The 19955-nt window shown below is 33.9% G+C and overlaps 1 protein-coding gene across 4 annotated transcripts in view; it reads left to right on the top strand.

The window, feature by feature from the left end:
- MICU3 (mitochondrial calcium uptake family member 3) overlaps nt 1–19955 on the top strand; it is a 113647-nt gene that overhangs the window by 21904 nt on the left and 71788 nt on the right. For 3 of the 4 annotated variants that reach the window (XM_055132627.1, XM_055132634.1, XM_055132623.1), the window contains exons 2-3: nt 12330–12483; nt 19910–19941. In XM_055132627.1, coding sequence (XP_054988602.1) covers nt 12330–12483; nt 19910–19941 — 186 coding nt within the window. Of the gene's footprint in view, nt 1–12329; nt 12484–19909; nt 19942–19955 lie in introns of those variants that run through there. The other variant, XM_055132637.1, reaches the window with a different exon arrangement.

Genomic DNA, 19955 nt, shown 5'->3' with positions numbered 1-19955 from the left:
GTGATGTGGGAGTGCAAGACAAACTCCCTGCCCACTCAGTACTCTCTCTCCAGTTCATTTATTTTATATTTTACTTTTTTTTAAATTAAGTACATTTAAAGTTATGAATTATTGTGTGCTGTGAATTACTTTGACCAATTTGTTTAGTTTATTTCTAGCTCCCTAAGATCATTTATTTAAAGTTCTGGGGTCATACCTGGTGGTATTCAGGGCTTTTTCCTGCTTTTGCATGCAAGGATCACTCCTGGTAGAACGTGGGGGCCTTATGGGGTGCTGGGAATCGAACTTGGATCAGCTGGGTGCAAGTCACCTAACTTCCTAGTGTACTTTCTTTTCAACCCCTCATTTGTCTTCAATAAGCTTGTAATCTTGATTTTTACCTCTTTGATTCAAGAATTGTCCAGCTGTTTAATAGTGCACCTTACATTTTCAAAAGTAGAATTTTTGTGAATCTTTTGCTGTTATTTCTTTTAGTCAGACTTAAAATATTGCTAAATTAACCTTTTCTTTTACAGTTTTATGTGACATTTTTGACTTGACTATTGTTTCTTAGCATTTTCTTCAGATATTATCCTTTCTTTGGTTCCAGAGTCAAATTTTTCCTATGAGGCAGTGAATAATATAGAATATTCAACTATCAAAAGATGATAATAATATAATAATATAACACATAATTATGCAAGTACTTCCAATGTAAAAAATAAATAATGTATATCTTCTTTCAACATAATTCTCCCTTTTACAAGGAGATAAACATTATTCTAAATTGATTTATCATTTCCATGCATTTTAAAATTTTATTACAAATGATTATATGCCTATTCAATATGCACTTATTTTGAAATTTTTAAAACTTTACACATATGGAACATATATGTACTTTTATAATTTGTATTTTTAATTGAATATCTAGGAAATTATATACCGATATATGTATTTACCCATGTTAATTTATGTTCACTGTTATTTAAAACTGTGAATATTTTGTTAAATTCATATAAGTTCCACATTTTGGGGTTACTTTTTGGGGAGGTGGGACCACACCCTGTGATGCTAAGTGGATATTCCTGTTTCTGCACTCAGGAATCACTTTTGGAAGTGCTCAGAAGACAATACACCTGAGATTGAACCCAGATTGATTACATCTAAGGCAAAAGCCCTACCCACTGTGCTATCAGTCCAACCCCAAGTTCCACATTTTAATTTTATTTATATTTTTAAAAGCTAATGTTTTGTATATTTCAGATTCTCTGTTCTTCAAAAATAAAGTTAATAACCACTTTAGTTGATTTTTTTACTCATATTTATCACTGGTTTATATACTTAAATATTCCTTTCTAGTAGAGATCTATTCGTATTTTAGCATGATTTTGAATTCATCAAATAGCAACCTTTTAAGACTTTTCCTTATTGTAATTTTAAATTCTTTTGTTCATATGTCTAATACTTTCTTGGTGGACTTTTCTCTATCCCACTTAACCCCACAACATTCTATGTATTTTAAATATTTGAGTAATAGTCTTTAACTGTGATTCCCAAAAGGAACATTTATATGACTTATTAAAAAAATTTTCAAAGCAAAACATGATACAAAGATTGGGGTATAGAAAAGGGGCTAGTACAAGCGTTCCGCAGACCCAGCTTCAATCCCTGGCACCACATGTCCTTGGAAAACATCCCCAGCAGCTGCACCAAAACCACAGACCTCGCTGCACACATTCTCAGGCCCTTTCTCGGAACTGCAAGCCTAGTTGGCTTATTGTAGCTGCCAGTGTCCCCAAATCCCCCTGAGCACTGCTTAGGAGCATCCTTGCCAAAACCAAACAAATACAATACGAAAGTTGCTGTTTTGCAATGAGAAAGTTTGACTCAGTCATACTTTGTAGGATAACATAGCTTCAGGTAGTTTAGATTTATTGGGTTACTCCCGTCACAGTGCTCCCATTCCTCTTTGTTTATTTGTAGCTTCTTTCTTAGTATTCTGTTGACTTGTAAATAATGTTTTTCTCTTAAGGTTTTTTTCTTTTCCTTAGTCCAGGAACTTATTAACATCTTAATACTAGTTATTTTTGCATGGACATAGCAAGAGATACATTGAGGTTTGTAAGGCAGCTCTCCTGGCAACATCTTGCCACAGGCTCAGACCATAGCACTCAGGCCAGATTAATCATTCCTCACCCTAGCAGGGCCCGAATCTAGTATCACTGTTTGGATCATGACAGCATTTGTCCATGATCAAGCTCTTAACTTATAGTTAAGCATTAGGCACTTTGGCCAGGCCCATCTCGATGCCAGGGTAGCACACAACTCACTGCTTGCCCTGGGTCCTTCTTGTCCCACGTCGTTGGGACCCTTCTTTGGGGATGCTAGGAAGTAAGGGCAGCTGAGGCTTAGGTCAAGAGAACAGATGCCCTGGAGGAAAATATCATGTAGAGTCAAATGACTCCCAGGTTACAAAAGCATAACATTTGTTAAGTATTCCTATGTCCATACAAAAAGGACTTGCTCTGAATAAACTATGCAAAGGACTCAAGGAAAAAAGAAAAACATTATTTACAAGTCAACAGAACACTAAGAAAGAAGCTACAAATAAAGAGGAATGGGAGCACTGTGACGGGAGTAACCCAATAAATCTAAACTACCTGGAGCTATGTTATCCTACAATACTTAACTGTTTCTTTTGTTTGTTTAGGTTTGTTTTGGTTTGGGTTTGGGGTCCACACCCAGCAGTGCTCAGTGTTTTGGGATCACTCCTGGCAGGCTGGGGGACCAGATGTGGTGCTTGGAATCCAACCCATGTTGGCTACGTGCAAGACAAGTGGCCTAGCGACTGTACTGTTGCTTTCACCCTCAGTCATAATAACTGTGTCAATTATGAACATGTTTGCTTTCATGTTTGGTGCCTTGTGAATGTGTTTTTCTCCTTACTGTTTCAACAAGTCCACTTTCTCCTTATCATTTCTCTCCCTCTAGTGGTCTGAAAGATATATTTTCTACTTCCAGTATTTAAGTGATCACACATAAATTTAATACAAGTTCTTAGTACATCTGACACGTGAGTTGCTAGAAAATTTCTGATTTCAAAAAGACAAATAATTAAATATGCTTTATCATTTTGCCTTTCCTCACCATATTTTCTGAAGTCAGCTACATTGTTTTCAGATTATTAGTGACATAAATATCATGCCTTAATTTTTTAAAAAGTTATTTTAAAATTACAGAAAATTTCACAATCACATTAGTTCAATCATCCATTTATTCAGCAATTGGCTGATAGCCTGCTGCAAGCCAGAAACTCTCCTAATACTCAGGAAACTTAAATGTGTCACAACCCAAAATTCCTGTAATCGTGGAAATTTTCATTAGTGTGGAAGTTATGAGATACAAATTTTGGATTTGTCACAATATTATATTATGTAAAGGTTAGATAATATCATCAAGGGTATAATTATGGATTGTTAAAAGGAGGTTTAAGATCTGGCCCTCAAGCACAATGTAAAATAAAAAGTGCTAGCCAAAGAACCAGGTAAGAACTGCCAGAGGAGTAGGAGAAAAAAATAAGTGAAGTATGGTCTTGGAAACTAAGACAAATTATATCAAGGAATAGAGAGATATCTACTGTGTCAGATGCTGTTAGAAGAAAACTGAGAATTGAGTGGCTGTTGGATTTCACAATAAGGTGACATGGGTCTTGAGAAGTGGTGGAGCAGTGGAGGAGAGACCCTGCTGACGGGGAAGAAGTCAGGGATGGGAAATCCAGAGAACTCCAGTAGTCACTGTAAAGAACTGGCTGGAAAGGAGAGTTCCATTAAGTGGGTAATGAAACTTTCTAAGATGAGAGAAAAGTCAATGGGTATGTTGATGAGTATTCAGTGGGAAAGTTGAAAAGTCAGGTATTCTGGGCAAGGAAGATATTACTGTAACAAAACCCTTGAAAGTAGGGAAGAGGAGATGAACTGTTCCAGACAAACCACTGCACACTGTCTCCGTAAATTAATTTACCATTTTATTATCACCTGATGACATGGTATATGTGAAAGTATTTTTTAAACTTGTCAAGAACTCTGGTGTAAACTACTATAACAATATACATAGAGTCTTTAAATCATTGTTTCTTAACTTTTTCAACCGTGCCTTCTTTGCAAATTTGTTTCCTTCCTGTGCCCCCTGACCCTGCTGGTTGGCCCCAGTCTAGGGCCATGGCTGCTTATTTACCTGAGTTCCACCTGTGGAGTAGCCTGAGGTTTAGAAGCTCTACTTTAAATCACAAGTGATCAGTTGGGTTTGTTTTTTTAATCCCTTTACTGTATAACTTGTTAAAAATTTGATTTTTCACCAAGGAAATGTTGTTGACTGATCTTCAACTCTACATATATTTCCACAGACATATTTACTAAGGATCAAAACATTTTACCTAGAGTTCTTTGGGATTTTCCCACTCTGGGAATGTGATACTTAACCTTTCGACCACCCAGCAAGCAAAGAAAATGTTACCTCTTTTATCTTCTTAGAAGCTTCTAAATAAGCCTGAAGCCATAAGGGAAAGCCAAGTATGAACTACTTCTATGAACTACTTTTTACTTACTGAATAAAAATATCATGCACATCCTAAAAATATCATGCACATCCTATGAGATTTTTGCCTAGAAAATATAAAATATAAAACTAAATTAAAATTTTATCCTCTTGTTTTTTTAAAAATGTTGGTATAATTGCCAACATTAGGTAAAGCCTGGTGCTTAAATTCCTACGTGCAATCAAATAAAATTTTAAAAAATTAATTATAAAAAAATCAGTATTAAAGTTTTCAAAAATTAGTATGAGTTTATTTCAAAACATAAAAAATTCTTTTTATAAACACCCAATAAGTAGTGGAGGGAAGGCCATACTGGTGGTGGGATTCTTGCCTGAAACAACGGTATTATGAACAATTTTGTAAATCGCTGTATTTTAATAAAAAGTTTTAAAACCATTCAGTAAGGATAAGTAATTGCAATAATTTTGATTAATACACGTGGCTTTTATTTTTTTCTTCCAATCTTCATTCTTCTGTCTTTCACAGCTGCCAAAAGGTAATGCATCATATAGTGTTTAGATAATTGATATAATTGTTTCAAGTTACCTCTTTAGGGTATTATCAGCTTGTAGGCATCAGTTTCTCTAATTGTCAAGTAGTGGCTCCTTTATCTGGCATTTAATCTTGCCTCCCTGGGAAAACCAGACTTTACCACAGAGTAAATTTTCGAATTGCTGACCTGAAGTAACTTGAGACTGTGCCTTGGCAGTGAACCTTTGCTCTCTGTTATTCATAGGAAGGATAATGATGTACTATGTTGCCCGAAGGCCCTAGTTTTACTGCCTTAAGAAGTAACATCTAAGTACTAGATGCAAAGGTCTGAATTTGGAAATTCCGGGGAAGATAATTGCTTTGACACAATATTTTTTATGTCTTCTAGAAAAATAAGCTAATATTTAAAAATCGAACTTTGATCATTTCTGCCACTTCTCAATTCACTCATCTTACTTTTAGTATGACTGAGAGAATCCACAGTTACCTGAAAAACTTTACTTCTTTTTAGGAACAAGTGATGTGTTATTTTATAGATGTTATTGAATTTTTACTTCCATGTAAACTTGCCATTTTTGTAAGTAGGCAAACTGAGATTAAAGAACTAGAAAGTAACTCACAATTTCTTAGCAAAGCCTAGCTAGAAAAGAGCCCTCCACATTTTTAGCTACTTAAAAAGAAAGAAATGTTAATCAATTCCCATAAAAATAATTTCCTAGAAGGCATAAAATATAATTTCCTAGAAGGAGAAAAGTGAAATGCTGTTTTAATTTCATTTTATTCTTAAGTTTCTGATTGCAGTTTTTTGCTGTGTGACCTTACTTAACACAATTACAAGTAAGATAATTTTTGTTCCAATTCAGGGCAGTGCTTGGGTAGTTTTCAATAGCAATATTGTAAGGTATTTTTGATGTGAAAAATGTCACGTCAACAACATTTTCTACATCCAAAGTATCTTTGTGATAACTTTTGATATTTGTATTTTCCATTTAAAAATATCTTTAAAACATTTATATCAACTTTATGCCCATGTGATGCCAATAAATCATAATTATATTATTTTAATAGGTGATTTTTTAAGAATTACAATGTCATTTTCTTATTGTTTTGAAGTATGATTAATTAGGATTTATTTGGAAGATTATTTTACACAGAAAGGGCATGATAGCAGTTTTCTAGTAGGTAAACCTGTCATAATAGAAGCATGTAGACTTATATGAAACATTAATTTCTTTAGCAATAGCTACAAAAGTGTCAGGTCTCACCTCCAGATAAATTGGAGCACTAATCAAGAAACCAAAGTTGATCTAAAATGTTATTATATCTGGTGATTACTCAGAGACCATTACAACTTCCAAAGTTCAAGCCAGGCACACAGTGAAATTAGACTCATTTTTTTTTTCAAGTTTGGACTAAACTTTCATTAAGGTTTGCCTAGTTTCATAAAGTTCTAACAGTAATCAATCATCAAGTCAGTTGATACTAGGAGACAGAGTTGAAAAAACAAACATCAAATAGAGCAAGCAAAAAGTGGCTTGACTTCAAGCACTGGGATATGGAAATGAGCATACAGTTAGGAACCTGGGTGGTGAAATGCAAACATGATTATGAGATTTGATGTTAGGAAGGAAATAAAAGAGTTCCTGGTCCCAAAGCAGGATGGATAACACAACTTCTGGCCTGACTGACTGATTATCTCCAGTTAGAGACAATTGGTTCCAGAGTTGTCTGTGAAGGGAACACATAGTATTATGGTACTTTGAACATCCAATGCTTATAGAAAGAGGGACATCAAGGATCCTATTTTAGTATCAGAATTTCTCACAATAAAGACTGGTTCTTTTACAAACCAAGGAAAATATGAATTCAAAGTTCAGATAAGAGCAATTATATTCAGTATATAATATCATTCAGATTTGAAGGAAGGAATGATAATGAGCTTCATGGACAGGCAACAGATTCATGGCATTGAAACCAGTTTTGCAAGAAACATTAAAGGAGGTTTAATTCAAAACATAAAAACTTTTTTTAAAGACAGGACAAGCTTCCCAGCAGGTGGCTTTGGTTATGGCAACTCACTTATGATGCTTACATTTCCCTTCTACTAGATTAAGGAAGGTATGTTTACTCATAACTTACTAAGGGATTTTATACGTTCTCAGTAACATTTTATTTAACAAAAATTAGAGCAGGTTGTCAAAATCATGATGAAATCCTCTGTGCCCTCATGTGCTGTTGACTGTCTAATAACAGAGCTGTTGTTTCTGAGCCAGAGAGATAGCACGGTGGGTAAGATGCTTGCCTCTCATGCACCACTATCCCCAAGCACACAGCAAAGAGAAGACCCTGAGAAATGCTCGATGTGCCCCAACAACCCCACCACTCTCAAATGGAAAAAGTAAAGCTGATATTTTCATATTCCTACATTTAGAAGCCCCCTCACTGCATCTGTAGGTAATGGCAACAAAATCCAAATAAAGGCAGAAGTATATGCAGAGATAGTATTTTACTTAAAATAAGCCATTTTCAAGAGGTATCTCCAGATAAGATGGAACTGGGAAACTTTATGTTAAGACTAGTACTGTGGTTACAGTGAAGATACTGTTCTAAGAAACTGTTGTCTTCAGTCTCTTGTGTGTTTCCTCTACTCTAGCATCTGAGGCTATTTCTGTTTGTAGCCATTATAAGCTTAAATATTTCTTACAAATTTAAAAAGCAATCATGTCGTGTTTTTAGTTTCACTGTCAAACCACAGAAATTAAGAATTGTGGGGGGGGGGGCTGGAGAAATAGTACAGTGCGTAAGGCCTTGCATGTAGCTGACCTGAGTTCAATCCTTGGCACCCCATATAGTTCCCCGAGCACTTCCAGGAGTAATTCCTGAGTACAAAGCCAGGAGTAACTCCTGAGCATATCACCACCTGTGGCCCCAAAACAAAACAAAAACATTTAAGAAATTTTCTATGATGATCATGATTTTTATAATTCCTGCCACTTTGTTCCCTTGGATTACAAATGGTCTAATTAGACATCACCACTTTAAAATATTTGCACATTAAGTACATGATATAGAATTGTTAATAAAGAGTTTAATGTAGTAAATAATATTTTAAACTACTAAATGGGTGGTCTTTAGCTTTCAGATAAGATTTTTTATTTGCCATATGTATATATGTATACTTCTTGATGATTCATTGCAGTATTTGCAACTTGTCATGCAAAACGTATCACTGATAGCAGTACATATAATATTCAGGTTAATTTTAGACTTTAGCAGTTTCCTTAAAAGATAAATTGGATTTGATCATCAAAATAGGTATTAAATGAAGTAGCTGGCCATTGAATGCAGGTTTACTTAACCTTCTTGTAATATAAGGATTATACCCATAGATTCATGCCAGTGTGCTCGAGGGAAATAGCTGTATTTGTTTATTAAAAGGCTCAGAACATTACATGATACAAGATCATTGTCATTTGAGGGCATGCAAGACTGCCAAGAGGATTAGTAAACTGGTTTGAATATCACTTTCCACCTTTATATATTGGTTTTGTTTCTCAATGTTATAATAGTGATGTTAGTACTTCAAAGGGTTTAGATTTTCGGGGGAAAGTTAAAAATTTTGGGGAAATTCAAAAATAAAAACTTTTAATGGTCTGATTCCTTCTCATATTTTTGGTATCTACTGGCTTAAAACTACAGCTTTCTTAGAGATTCTAGTACATTAGGACAGGCACTTAACTGAATTTTATCGATCACTGCCATCAACCCCCTAGAGGGGTAAAGTTAAATTGGTTTGCAGTTTGCTACAGTAAAAAATACATATATTAAGTTTTTTATCTATTCCATTGATCATTTGTTAATAACCTGCATATAATCTACAGAGAAAGAAGCATGCAGGCTATTCATTTTTAAGTAGTTTGCAGTATGTAGATAGAACATAGTAAAAAGATTATTCATATTTTTCTTTCAGTTTTAGAATATTTAAATAGACATTACATATCATGGAAATTCATTAGAAGTTGTCTCATCTGAACATGAAACTAATGCTTAATATTTTTGATACTATTCAATATCATTATTAGATCTGTACAAGCAAGGCAATCAATGAAAATGAAGTCTAATGTGTGTTTTAAATGACACACTACAGTGTCTCTCACAAATGGCTCTATTTTGAAAAAACTTATGATTTTCCATTTTAAAAAAATATAAGAAAAGAAGTTACTAAAATGAATAAGGATTTTAATAAGCTAGTTGGATACAAATCAAATATACTGAAGTTCATAGTTTTTCAATTCACCAGAAGCAACCAATTGAAAAATATGTTAGGGTTAAATATTTCATTCCCAAGTCATAATTTCACAGAAACTGTAAAATATGTAGAAGTTAATCTACCAAAACTGTTTAAAACCTATGTAAAAGAAACTGCAAACATTTACACTGAATCACATAACTGAGTACCTGATTAGACTACATCTGTGTTCCTAAATTTAAAGAAGTTTTCCTAAATTGTACAAAAATTCAATGAGAGAATTGTAGGGTTTATTTAAATAGAATTTGATGCTCAATTTCAAAGTTTGGTATTCAGAAAATTGAGCAAAATTGAGTAAAATTTAAAATTAGTAAAATTGTTGATCAAAGCAAATATCTTTAAATGGTTGACAGTAAGGTAGAGTTTTGGGGGATTTTATTTTTGCCTAGTGTGTAAAAATATAGATAGAACAGTAAAAATTAAACAGTATGATATTTCAGTAGAAGCAGATGTCAATACAAAAGAATAGAAAATATAAAATTATCTGAAGTGCTTAATTTCCCATCTTTTTATCCCATTACATTCTCAAATCCTTTTTCTCAGCCTCTGGTTTATGAAAACCAGAATTAGATCCATATGCTGTGATATCAGGATCAATTTGATTTTCACATTTTACCAATCATATATCATTTGAGAGATTTCAGTTAATATTGCACCTTGTGATTTTTATACAAGCTACAATGAAGTAGTAAGCTGCAGTATGCTTTCTTGGCTCTTATCTCTTTTATCCATGTTCATCACTTTCTGGATATATATGGGTATAGACACAAAGATGTATATTGTCTGAAACATAGATCATTTTCAGACTCCTTCCTGAACCATTTAAGATGATGCCGAATAGACATAAATATCACCTAAGCCATTATAAAAGGCAATGGGTACTATGGCTAAGGCAATAGAGAATAGAATTCATATATTGAAGTTTTAACAAAAATATTTCATTCTACTTGGTCATATTTCTTCTGATATTATGGGTAGAAGATTATATAATACAAGTTGATTTACAATTTTGTATATTATTCTCAGTATAGAATAGATTGCACTATAGCACTGTCATCCTGTTGTTTATCAATTTGTTTGAGCAGGCAACAGTAGCGTCTCCATAGTGAGACTTGTTGTTACTGCTTTTGGCATATCAAATATGCCACGGGGAGCTTGCCAGGCTCTGCTGTGCAGGCAGGATACTCTCGGTAGCTTGCCAGGCTCTCCGAGAGGGATGGAGGAATCGAACCCGGGTTGGCCGCGTGCAAGGCAAACACCCTACCTGCTGTGCTATTGCTCCAGTCCCAGTTAGGCTGTTGTTGTAAAATATTAGGGAAGTAGTGAGTCCTTGAACAAAAATAATGTCAGTGGGTGGATGTGAGAAATTAAAGGAAGAACAACAGGCTTTGTTTAATTGATAGTTATAGAAGCTAAAGAGAAGGAGGAATTGTCAGCATTAGCTCATAGAAGTTGTATCAAATTCCAAGCTTTGGTGGTCAAGCAGGTTTGACATTCTGGGACAAATATAGACTACTTAAGGAAGTTTGATGAGAAAACAGGTGGAGGTAAATGTCAGATTAAGCCTGTAGGTAAAGAATAAATTTAGACATAGGCCAAAAGAGTGGTTCTTAGTATTAGACTAAAATGTGGCTTCAGATGTTGCAAAGAAGTGAGTGCTCCACAGAGGAGCTTCAGAAAATTTATTGGAGATGAATCATGAGTCGTTGGGACTATTTAGGCCAAAAAAAATGTTGTAGCAAGATAAAGGCTGAAATATATTCTGTGATCATCAACTACATTGGTTTCCCTGAATGTGAAAAAAGAAACCCTTGGGATATGTGTGAAAAAGATTTGACGTCACCATTGCCCATTATTGATATTGAATTGCTGAGTGTCTCGTTTCTCCCACATAGGAGAGCAAAAGTAATTTCCCTAACATCTATGCATTACCTGAATAATTGTTATTAGTATGCTTGTGAGCTAGCCTGTCTCTGATACCAGGTGACTTTATCTTTCTAAGTGTCATTTTCTTTGTGTTACTGTTCCGTTGAAGAATCTCCCCAAAGGCCACTTATTTTCTGCCAAATTATATATTCTAGTCCTTTAGTCTGACATTTGGAAATTATTGTAAATTCATCCATCCTTTCCCTCAAATACACATGATCTGCTCCAGGAAGAGTACTATCTAAAATACACCAAATAAACCTAGAATGCTTATATCTCTTTCTAGCAATAAAATTCTGTTTTTCATCCTGAAGGCTTCTTAGCCCTAAATCAGACCTTTTTTCATGGCACTTGTTGGGGGATTGGGATGGAGAGCAGACAATTTACATGGAAATTTGGGGGGGAAAATTCCAGGCAATCGGGAGGACACTTTTGGTGTTTGATTTTAAAAAGCTAGATTTCCAGGAAGGCACTAAATTTTTTGTTGTTTTGTTTTCTTTTTCTTTTTTTCAAAGGGAGTAATAGGCCAAATGTATTTAAAAATATCTGATCTAGACTTTATAGGTAACATCAGCTCTAATTACCACCAAATAGTTCTTCTAGAGATATGAAGTTTCAATTTCTTCTATATAAAATTAATAGTCTACAGTGAATAAACTTCTGATTATCGAAATACATATCTCTAAAAGTACATTGGAGGTATTAGGAAGTGTTGGGATTTCTCGTAAAGAACTACTGGCTCAGAAATGTAGTATTCCCTATGGCTGAAAGTTGAAATAAATCTAAGTCACAAGTCTTTCAAGTACCAGCTCAAAATCTTCACACACTAATGATCGTCTCTTGCAATCCTGCAATAATTTCAAACATTATTTTATTAATTTAGGTACGTTTTATTATAAAATAAGTTTTCTGGAGAAGACAACACATTTTCATTTCCTGTTAATTTACTTTCAACATAATTAAAATCTTTTTGTCTTTAAAAGTAAGTGTATTTTTCATTTCAAATGTATTTGCTCTCATCTTTAGGTTGCTACTGGCAGAACAGACATTGAAGATTTAGACCTCTACGCAACATCTCGGGAAAGACGGTTTCGTTTGTTTGCTTCCATAGAATGTGAAGGACAGTTATTTATGACTCCTTATGATTTTATTTTGGCTGTAACCACAGATGAGCCCAAATGTAAGTTTTTTTTAAAGTTTATCTTAATTCATAAGATGTTTTTCTTATTTTGGTATTCAAAAGTGTGGGGAAGACTAATTCCTCAGAGAAACTAATCAAGTAATGAGACATTTGAAAAGACAATTATGCCATAAAATGTATAGCATAGATTTATAGCATAGATTTATAGCTGACTAATTTCCATTCCAGCTAGTTCCAAACTGCTATTTTCTATCCGTTCCTACTGGTGTCTCCCCTCTCTCTCCTTTTTATTTAAGTCCCATGATTTACAATTGTGTCAATAGTAATGTTTTTGGAAAACAAGGTCACTGTGACAGACCCACCACCAGAGTGTCATCATCCCTCGTCCACTCTTGCAAGAACCTTTCGTTGTTCCTTCTGTTTCAGTACATGAATCGTAAGCATGATTGTGCCCCAATGGAAGAGAGCTGACTTTGACATTAGACCTGGAGAATAATTCTGCCTGTATTTGTCATGGGCTGGAGAGATAGCCCAGTGGTAGGTCGTTTGCCTTGCATGAGGCTGACCCGTGTTCGGTTCCTCCACCCCTCTCGGAGAGCCCAGCAAGCTACCAAGAGTATCTTGCCCACTCGGCAGAGCCTGGAAAGCTACCCATGGCATATTCAGTATGCCAAAAACAGTAACAACAAGTCTCACAATGGAAACATTACTGGTGCCTGCTCGAGCAAATCAATGAGCAATGGGATGATAGTGATACAGTGATAGAGTATTTGTTGTGGCTTATGTAGTGTAAATATAAACTATTTCTCACCTTTGCGTGTGTTCAAGCTGTTCAAAGCTAAACTTTCTGGCACCAGTCACATCCTTACAAATACCTTTAATGTCTGTTTTAATAGAAGGCAACTGAATTCTCATATCTGCTTTTGCATTCAGTTTGTTGTAATATTAGTTGTTTCTTATGAAGAAAATTGCAAAAAAAAAATCTGCCTCAGAAAAGTACGAAGAGGGAAGAACATTTCTGTACCCTTTCAAATAATTATAGATATTCTTTGCTACTGTGCAACACTTGGCTGGCTAATGGTAGTATTTTTAATTTTTGTTATTACATGGAATTAGAAACATTTGGCCTTTTATTACTTAAAAATCCATAGGTCTAAATTACTCTACACATTGATCTTCTCTCTCTTATAAAACTGTAAAAATTTAACTAAAAAAAAACAGGTTCCAAAAACTTGGTACAGATCTTCAAAATACAGTCACATTTTATTGTACTGTATTTTTTTAAAAATTACATTCATTAATAATGCAATAATATTAGAAAATGTACTTATTGAAACACTATTGAAGTCATGGCTCTAAATAGTTTTTCAGATTTGGGGAATGAGGGGGCACCACACCCACCTGTGTTATGGGATTATGCCTGGCTCTGTGCTCTGGGATCACTCCTAGTATTGCTCTGGCAACCATATGCAGTGCTGGGGATTGAACTGGAATAGCTGTGTGCAAGGCAAGAACCTTAGCTCCTGTTCTGTCTCTCTGGCTCCCCAAATTTTAAATTTTTGCTTGAGAGTTCACATTTTATTCTTGACAATAAATATAGAAGTTGTATCCCTTAAGCAATATACTAACTTTACCTATATCTAAGAACATGTTTACCAAATAACTCAAAATAAGCCATAGTTTGTATGTCATCTTTTAATTTTTCTTTCAAGTAATAATTGTGTTCCCGGGAAAAAAGAAACTAATTCAAGTTATTTAAACTAATTAAAAATCAAATGCATTTTCTCAGGACAACAAGTAGTACTTTAGAATGCAACAGGAGTGCTTTGTGCATATATTGCATTTTTATTATCACAGGATATTAAGTAACAAGCACTCTAGGGCATCTGTCAAGTTCACATAATACACTGGACACTAGAAGTACCGTGTTGAGGAGGACAGCAAGGAAGTACCCTCCTATCCTCATGAAGCCTATAGGCTAGTCTGGCAAGAGAAATCACACTGGTCAATAAAATATACATATAAACAACAGATTGTAACTGTGATAGTTTCCCTGAATAAAAAAATACTTAATGCTGTGTTTGAGCAGCCAGGAAGCTCAGGAAATCTTCCTTGGGGAAAATAAGTACCATCATGAAATAAAATTCATGACTAAAAATTAACTAGACAAATGAGAAGCTTAGAGTGAACAATTTCCATAGGAGAAATAGTGTATGCTGATCCTGATGTGCCATGACGTGAAAGAATGTGGCACATTTGAGGAGTGAAGAGAAGGTCTGGTGGCTAGAATAGAAAACACAAACAGGAATCTGGGATGAGGTGAGACTGGATATGTGGAGTGAGGCTAAATTATTCAGTCTGTAAACATATTAAACATTTTTATTTAAAATAGTAGAAAAATCACCGTAGTGGTTTTAGCTATAGAATGACAGAGTGTGTTAAAAAAATAACAATTCAACTGAGAAAATTTTAAATATTTCTTTGAGTTTATTCAACAGTTTATGAATTTGACATCTCAATCCGGCAGATAGAACTTCCCAGGAGCTGTACAAAATGAAATACTATTATAAGACAGAAGGAAATAAACAAGGAAAAAAGAGAGAAACCAGGCTAGTTATTGGAAGTTTACTTTCCCAAATATGGGTTAGCAGAGGTTAGTCAAGTAGGTTATCTAACTGGTACTGATCATGTGATTATCTGAAGATTCCATCTGGGAAAAAAGTTAAAACTGTAATTAGGTTAAGTTTCAGCTTAAGGGGTGATGGGGTGTTTAGCAAAAGCAACTCCATTTTTAATAGGTACAAACCATAATTAGATTGCATTTTGGAAACCTCTTTCAGGGTGGGGAGAGATTGGGGAGAACCAGTACGGGCATAACAGATCAGATAGGAGATTCCTGTTTGGGCTTCAAAAGCTTCTAATGGTGGCAGAAATGGTCTTGGTTTTGGCTTTTTTTTTTCAGGGGGGTGGGGGGGAGTCACACCCAGCTATGCACAGAGGTACTCCTGGCTTTGCACTCAGGAATTACTCTTGGCGTGCCCAGGGGACCATATGGGATGCTGGGAATCGAACCCGGGTCGGCCACATGCAAGGCAAATGCCCTACCCTCTATACTATAGCTCCAGCCCCATGGTCTTGATTTTGACTGTTCATTTTATTTCATTGAAAAATCGGTGTGCTTAATAGCCATCTGTTTGCTAATCTGCTTTAAATGTAAATAAATATTAAGTAAGTTTAGAACAATTACAAGTATTTTTTCTTCAGAGACTGGGATATGGCAAAAGTGAGCCTTAAAATAATACTATAAAGTGTAAGGCATTGAGTGTTATCTCAATCTTAAGTGTTATCTTGGGTATTATCTCAAGTTCAGTTCCTGGCACCACATGTTCCCCCTGCTCACTGCCAGGGGCTACTCCTGAGCACAGAGCCAGGAATAGATCTTGAGCACTGTCAGGTGTGGCACCAAAATAATAACAACAATGATAAAACACAAAAAACTGGAATCCTCAAGATTTAATATATACTATTGTGATTATATTTGATAAAACCGTATTATGTATTTAAAATTTGTTCAGAGTGGACTGTTAAGCATTCTTGACAGTGATAACAAATAGTAAATATATAAAGTGCAAAATTTATAAAAGTTCAAAAATCTGGAGTAAGTTATGAAATTAGCTGTTGAATGTTTATTTTTATACTTTCAATGAATTCATTTGTATATCTGGGAAGAGGGAAGACTAGAGTATATATTTGGGATTCATTTGTGTATGATTGGTAATCAATGAAGTGTGTACGGAGAAATTTTTGGGTGTTTTTGCTTTTTGGGTCATACCCGGCGATGCACAGGGGCTACTCCTGGCTCATGCATTCAGGAATTACTCCTGGCATGCTTGGGGGACCATATGGGATGCTGGGAATCGAACCCGGATCTGCCAAGCAAGGCAAATGCCCTACCCGCTGTGCTGTCACTCCAACCCCTGTATGGAGAAAATTATCTATGGAGGCAGTACTGTATGAGAATATAGGTGACCGAGGGCTATTTTTTTAGGAACTCTACTACCTTAAAGCATAAAAATGCAAGGCTTGGAATAATAAGTCTCTAAAAGATACATAGGCATATCTGGAGACATCAGAAGAAAATCAGAAAATTACAGAGTAAAAGGGCCAAGAAAAGTGTATTGGGTATTATTTTCACCCCAGGGCTTCTGAGAAATCAAGTTAGATGTGGATAGAAAAATGTGCAGTAGATTTAACAATGGTATGCATTTTTTTAATGTTTCTGCATATTTATTAGGACAAAACCACATTGTAAGATTTAATGGAACATGAAGAAATAAATACAAAATGAATATGAAAGATATTTGGCTGTTGAGGCCAGAGAGATAGTTCAGTGGGTAGGGTGTTTGTTTTGCATGCAGGTGACCAGGGTTTGATCCCCAGAACCCCATAAGGTCCCACAAACCTCGCCAGAAATTATCCCTGAGCATAGAGCCAGGAGTAAGTCCTAAGCATTGCTGGGTATACCTCCCCGCAAGAAAACCCAACAATGTTTGGCTATAAAATAGAAAGAAATGAAAGATAGTGGAATAGAATTAGAAACAGTTCATTAAGCAAGATTCTTGACAATGGACTGTGAGTATAACATCTAAAGGAGAGAAAACTACACAGGAACAAATACTAGGCTCCAAAGCAAAATTGTATATTCATTTGGGAGTATTGCAGTATAGTGACAGATGGGGACTAGAAATTAAATAAGTTTTTTTTTTGAGAAATTTGAAAGCTGTGGTAGGGATATTTTTGTGTGTGATCATTTAAGCCTTGTTTCCTTCCTCCCTTCTTTCAAGAAATATTTGAGTACTTACCATGTACTAAAATATGTCATGCTGCTTTGAAATTGGTTGTTTCTATTTTATTTTTCTTCTATTAGGATGAGTTAAAGGACTTTGTACAAAGAATAGACTTTTCTCCATCTGGGAACACCGGTGGAGGGAAGTTATTCATGGAACATTTTATGTTTAAAACCCAACTATGAATACTTTGTAAATCACAGTGTTTTAATAAAATAAAATTTAGAAAAAAACAAAGAAAAGTCTTTCATATGTTATAAGTATACATATATATGTATATATATAAAATAAATTTTTGTATAGCTTATTCCAAATACTGTGGAATTTTAATCAGGTTAGAATATATTTGATTAAACTCTTAATACATTTTTCATAATATCAATGGAAATTTAATATATAAATTTGTCAGATTTATATTTACTTAATTTTGGATTGTTTAATGATTTAGAAATATGCAGTTTGAAATTTTTTAATTAATTATATTATTGAGCTTTTCATTATAACATACTTCTAGAGCTTAATATTGGATCCGTGCTTTGGGGAAATAACATTAGCCAGTGTTCTTTTGGTATGTATTCTTTTGGTAACAACACTACATGTGAAAAATAAATAAATAAATTTTAAAACCACATGTGAGGAAAAATGTTGTTTGTTGTAAAAAAAATACAAATAATTAAAGATAATAAAGATAATTGTAAAACAGTTTTAAAAATATTCACCTTAAAAGAAAAACGCATTATACACCGAATATTTAATCAGATACAAAATAGCATATTGAAATTAGACTAAAACTTTGACATTCATTTATCTTTTGTTATTTCATAAAAATTAAAAGTAACAGTCTCATGAGAATTTTTATAGATTAAAAAAAAGTTGTGTTTTTAGTATAGTACCTGAAATAGAAGAACTTCAAAAAAATTAGTATTATCATCATAATCCTCATCATCCTTATCACTTGAATTTATAAACATGATTAAAAAAAGCTGTTGAGGGGCCGGAGCGATAGCACAGCGGGTAGGGCGTTTGCCTTGCACGCGGCCGACCCGGGTTCGATCCCCGGCATCCCATATGGTCCCCCAAGCACCGCCAGGAGTAATTCTTGAGTGCAAAGCCAGGAGTAACCCCTGAGCATTGCTGGGTGTGACCCAAAAAGCAAAAAAAAAAAAAAAAAAAAAAAAAAAAAAAAAAGCTGTTGTAATTTTATGACTTACAACAGTTAAAAATATGTTACATAATAAATGTTTAATAATTATAGATCAGATAAATGTTCATTGAGATATATAGCTCATGGTTGATTGTAATGTGTTTAAAATCTAGAAAATTTATTTTCCCTTCATAAATTGATTATTATGATTATTATATATGTAATAAATGAATTATCACCTTATTAAACAATAGATTTTTATGTAGCTTCAAGTATTTAGTTTTAGTATTATTGAATATTTCAAACATACATAGAAATATTAACAATATGAACATCCTCCTATGTCTTAAGGAATAAGTTATTTCCAATAGAATTGAAGTTTCCTTCACCTGCTTATATATGCAGTAATTTCATCTGATACCAGAAAATCCTTTGAAAAACAGTCTGAATGACTCTTTAGTCTTTACATTTTTTTTTAAAGCTAATAATATTGAACATGGTGACATATCCGGCAGGATGAATATGTCTTTTGTGAATAATTTACTTTGGAAATCTCATGAACTTCACAAAACTCAAGAGTATGTCTAACTTCCTCTTTTGATAAATTGCTTCTGAACATTGCATAAGACTATGTATGTACTCTTTTATACCATTTATTTTTCTTCTTTTTCTATTACTGTATTTCAAATGTGAGAATAATGAGCATTGTTTATATTATTTTGGTCATGAAAGAGGATATTTTAAATATATATAAAGATACAACTAATTATGATTATATTCTGAATTTTATTGTATAAACCTGTACATTTTAATCACTTAATTGTAAGTTGGCATGAGCAAAGAAAATGAAATACTGACTGTACATTTATTCCAATATTACTAGATTTATTATGTTTGAGATCTGAAGAGAACTGAAGAGAAATCAGGATACTGTGATCTCAGGTGTTTTATTTCACTTTAATACAGTTTCCAAAAATATTTTTGAATAGTTGTAGAAAGAATAGAAACTCAGAAACAAATTTCCTTATCACATTATCTGCACTTTCCATATCTTTTATCTTTGCCCCAGATTCTAGGAAGACCTGACCTCTGAGTTAGATTCAGATATTAGTATAGCAGATATCATACAACACAAATGTTCTGTTAATATTACTTTATATTAGTAGGAATATTCAATAAATATTGTTATATATTTTAATTTAAAGGATATTTGGTGAAGTTAACTTCAAAAACCCAGATTTAGATGATTATGAAACACGTGTTTCCTATTCTCTTGATATTTATCAAAAGTATTTTATAGTGCATACAATAAATGCAAACCATAAAAATCATATCTTAGAACCAAATATTAAGATTAAATAAAATTTTTACTTTTAAGCATAAAAGCTTGGTTTTATGAGTTATGGTTTATAGATAGTTATTGAATTTGAATATATATTACATATTTTCTAATTATTTTGTTTGTTTACTGTAGTTGCTAAAACGTGGAAGTCACTTTCCAAACAGGTAAGTGAAAGCTC

Source organism: Sorex araneus, chromosome 1 (genome assembly GCF_027595985.1).
Source record: "Sorex araneus isolate mSorAra2 chromosome 1, mSorAra2.pri, whole genome shotgun sequence".
NCBI classification, from domain to species: domain Eukaryota; kingdom Metazoa; phylum Chordata; class Mammalia; order Eulipotyphla; family Soricidae; genus Sorex; species Sorex araneus.
The sequence above is the reverse complement of the archived record's forward strand: the minus strand, read 5'-3'. Positions and strand labels throughout refer to the sequence as shown.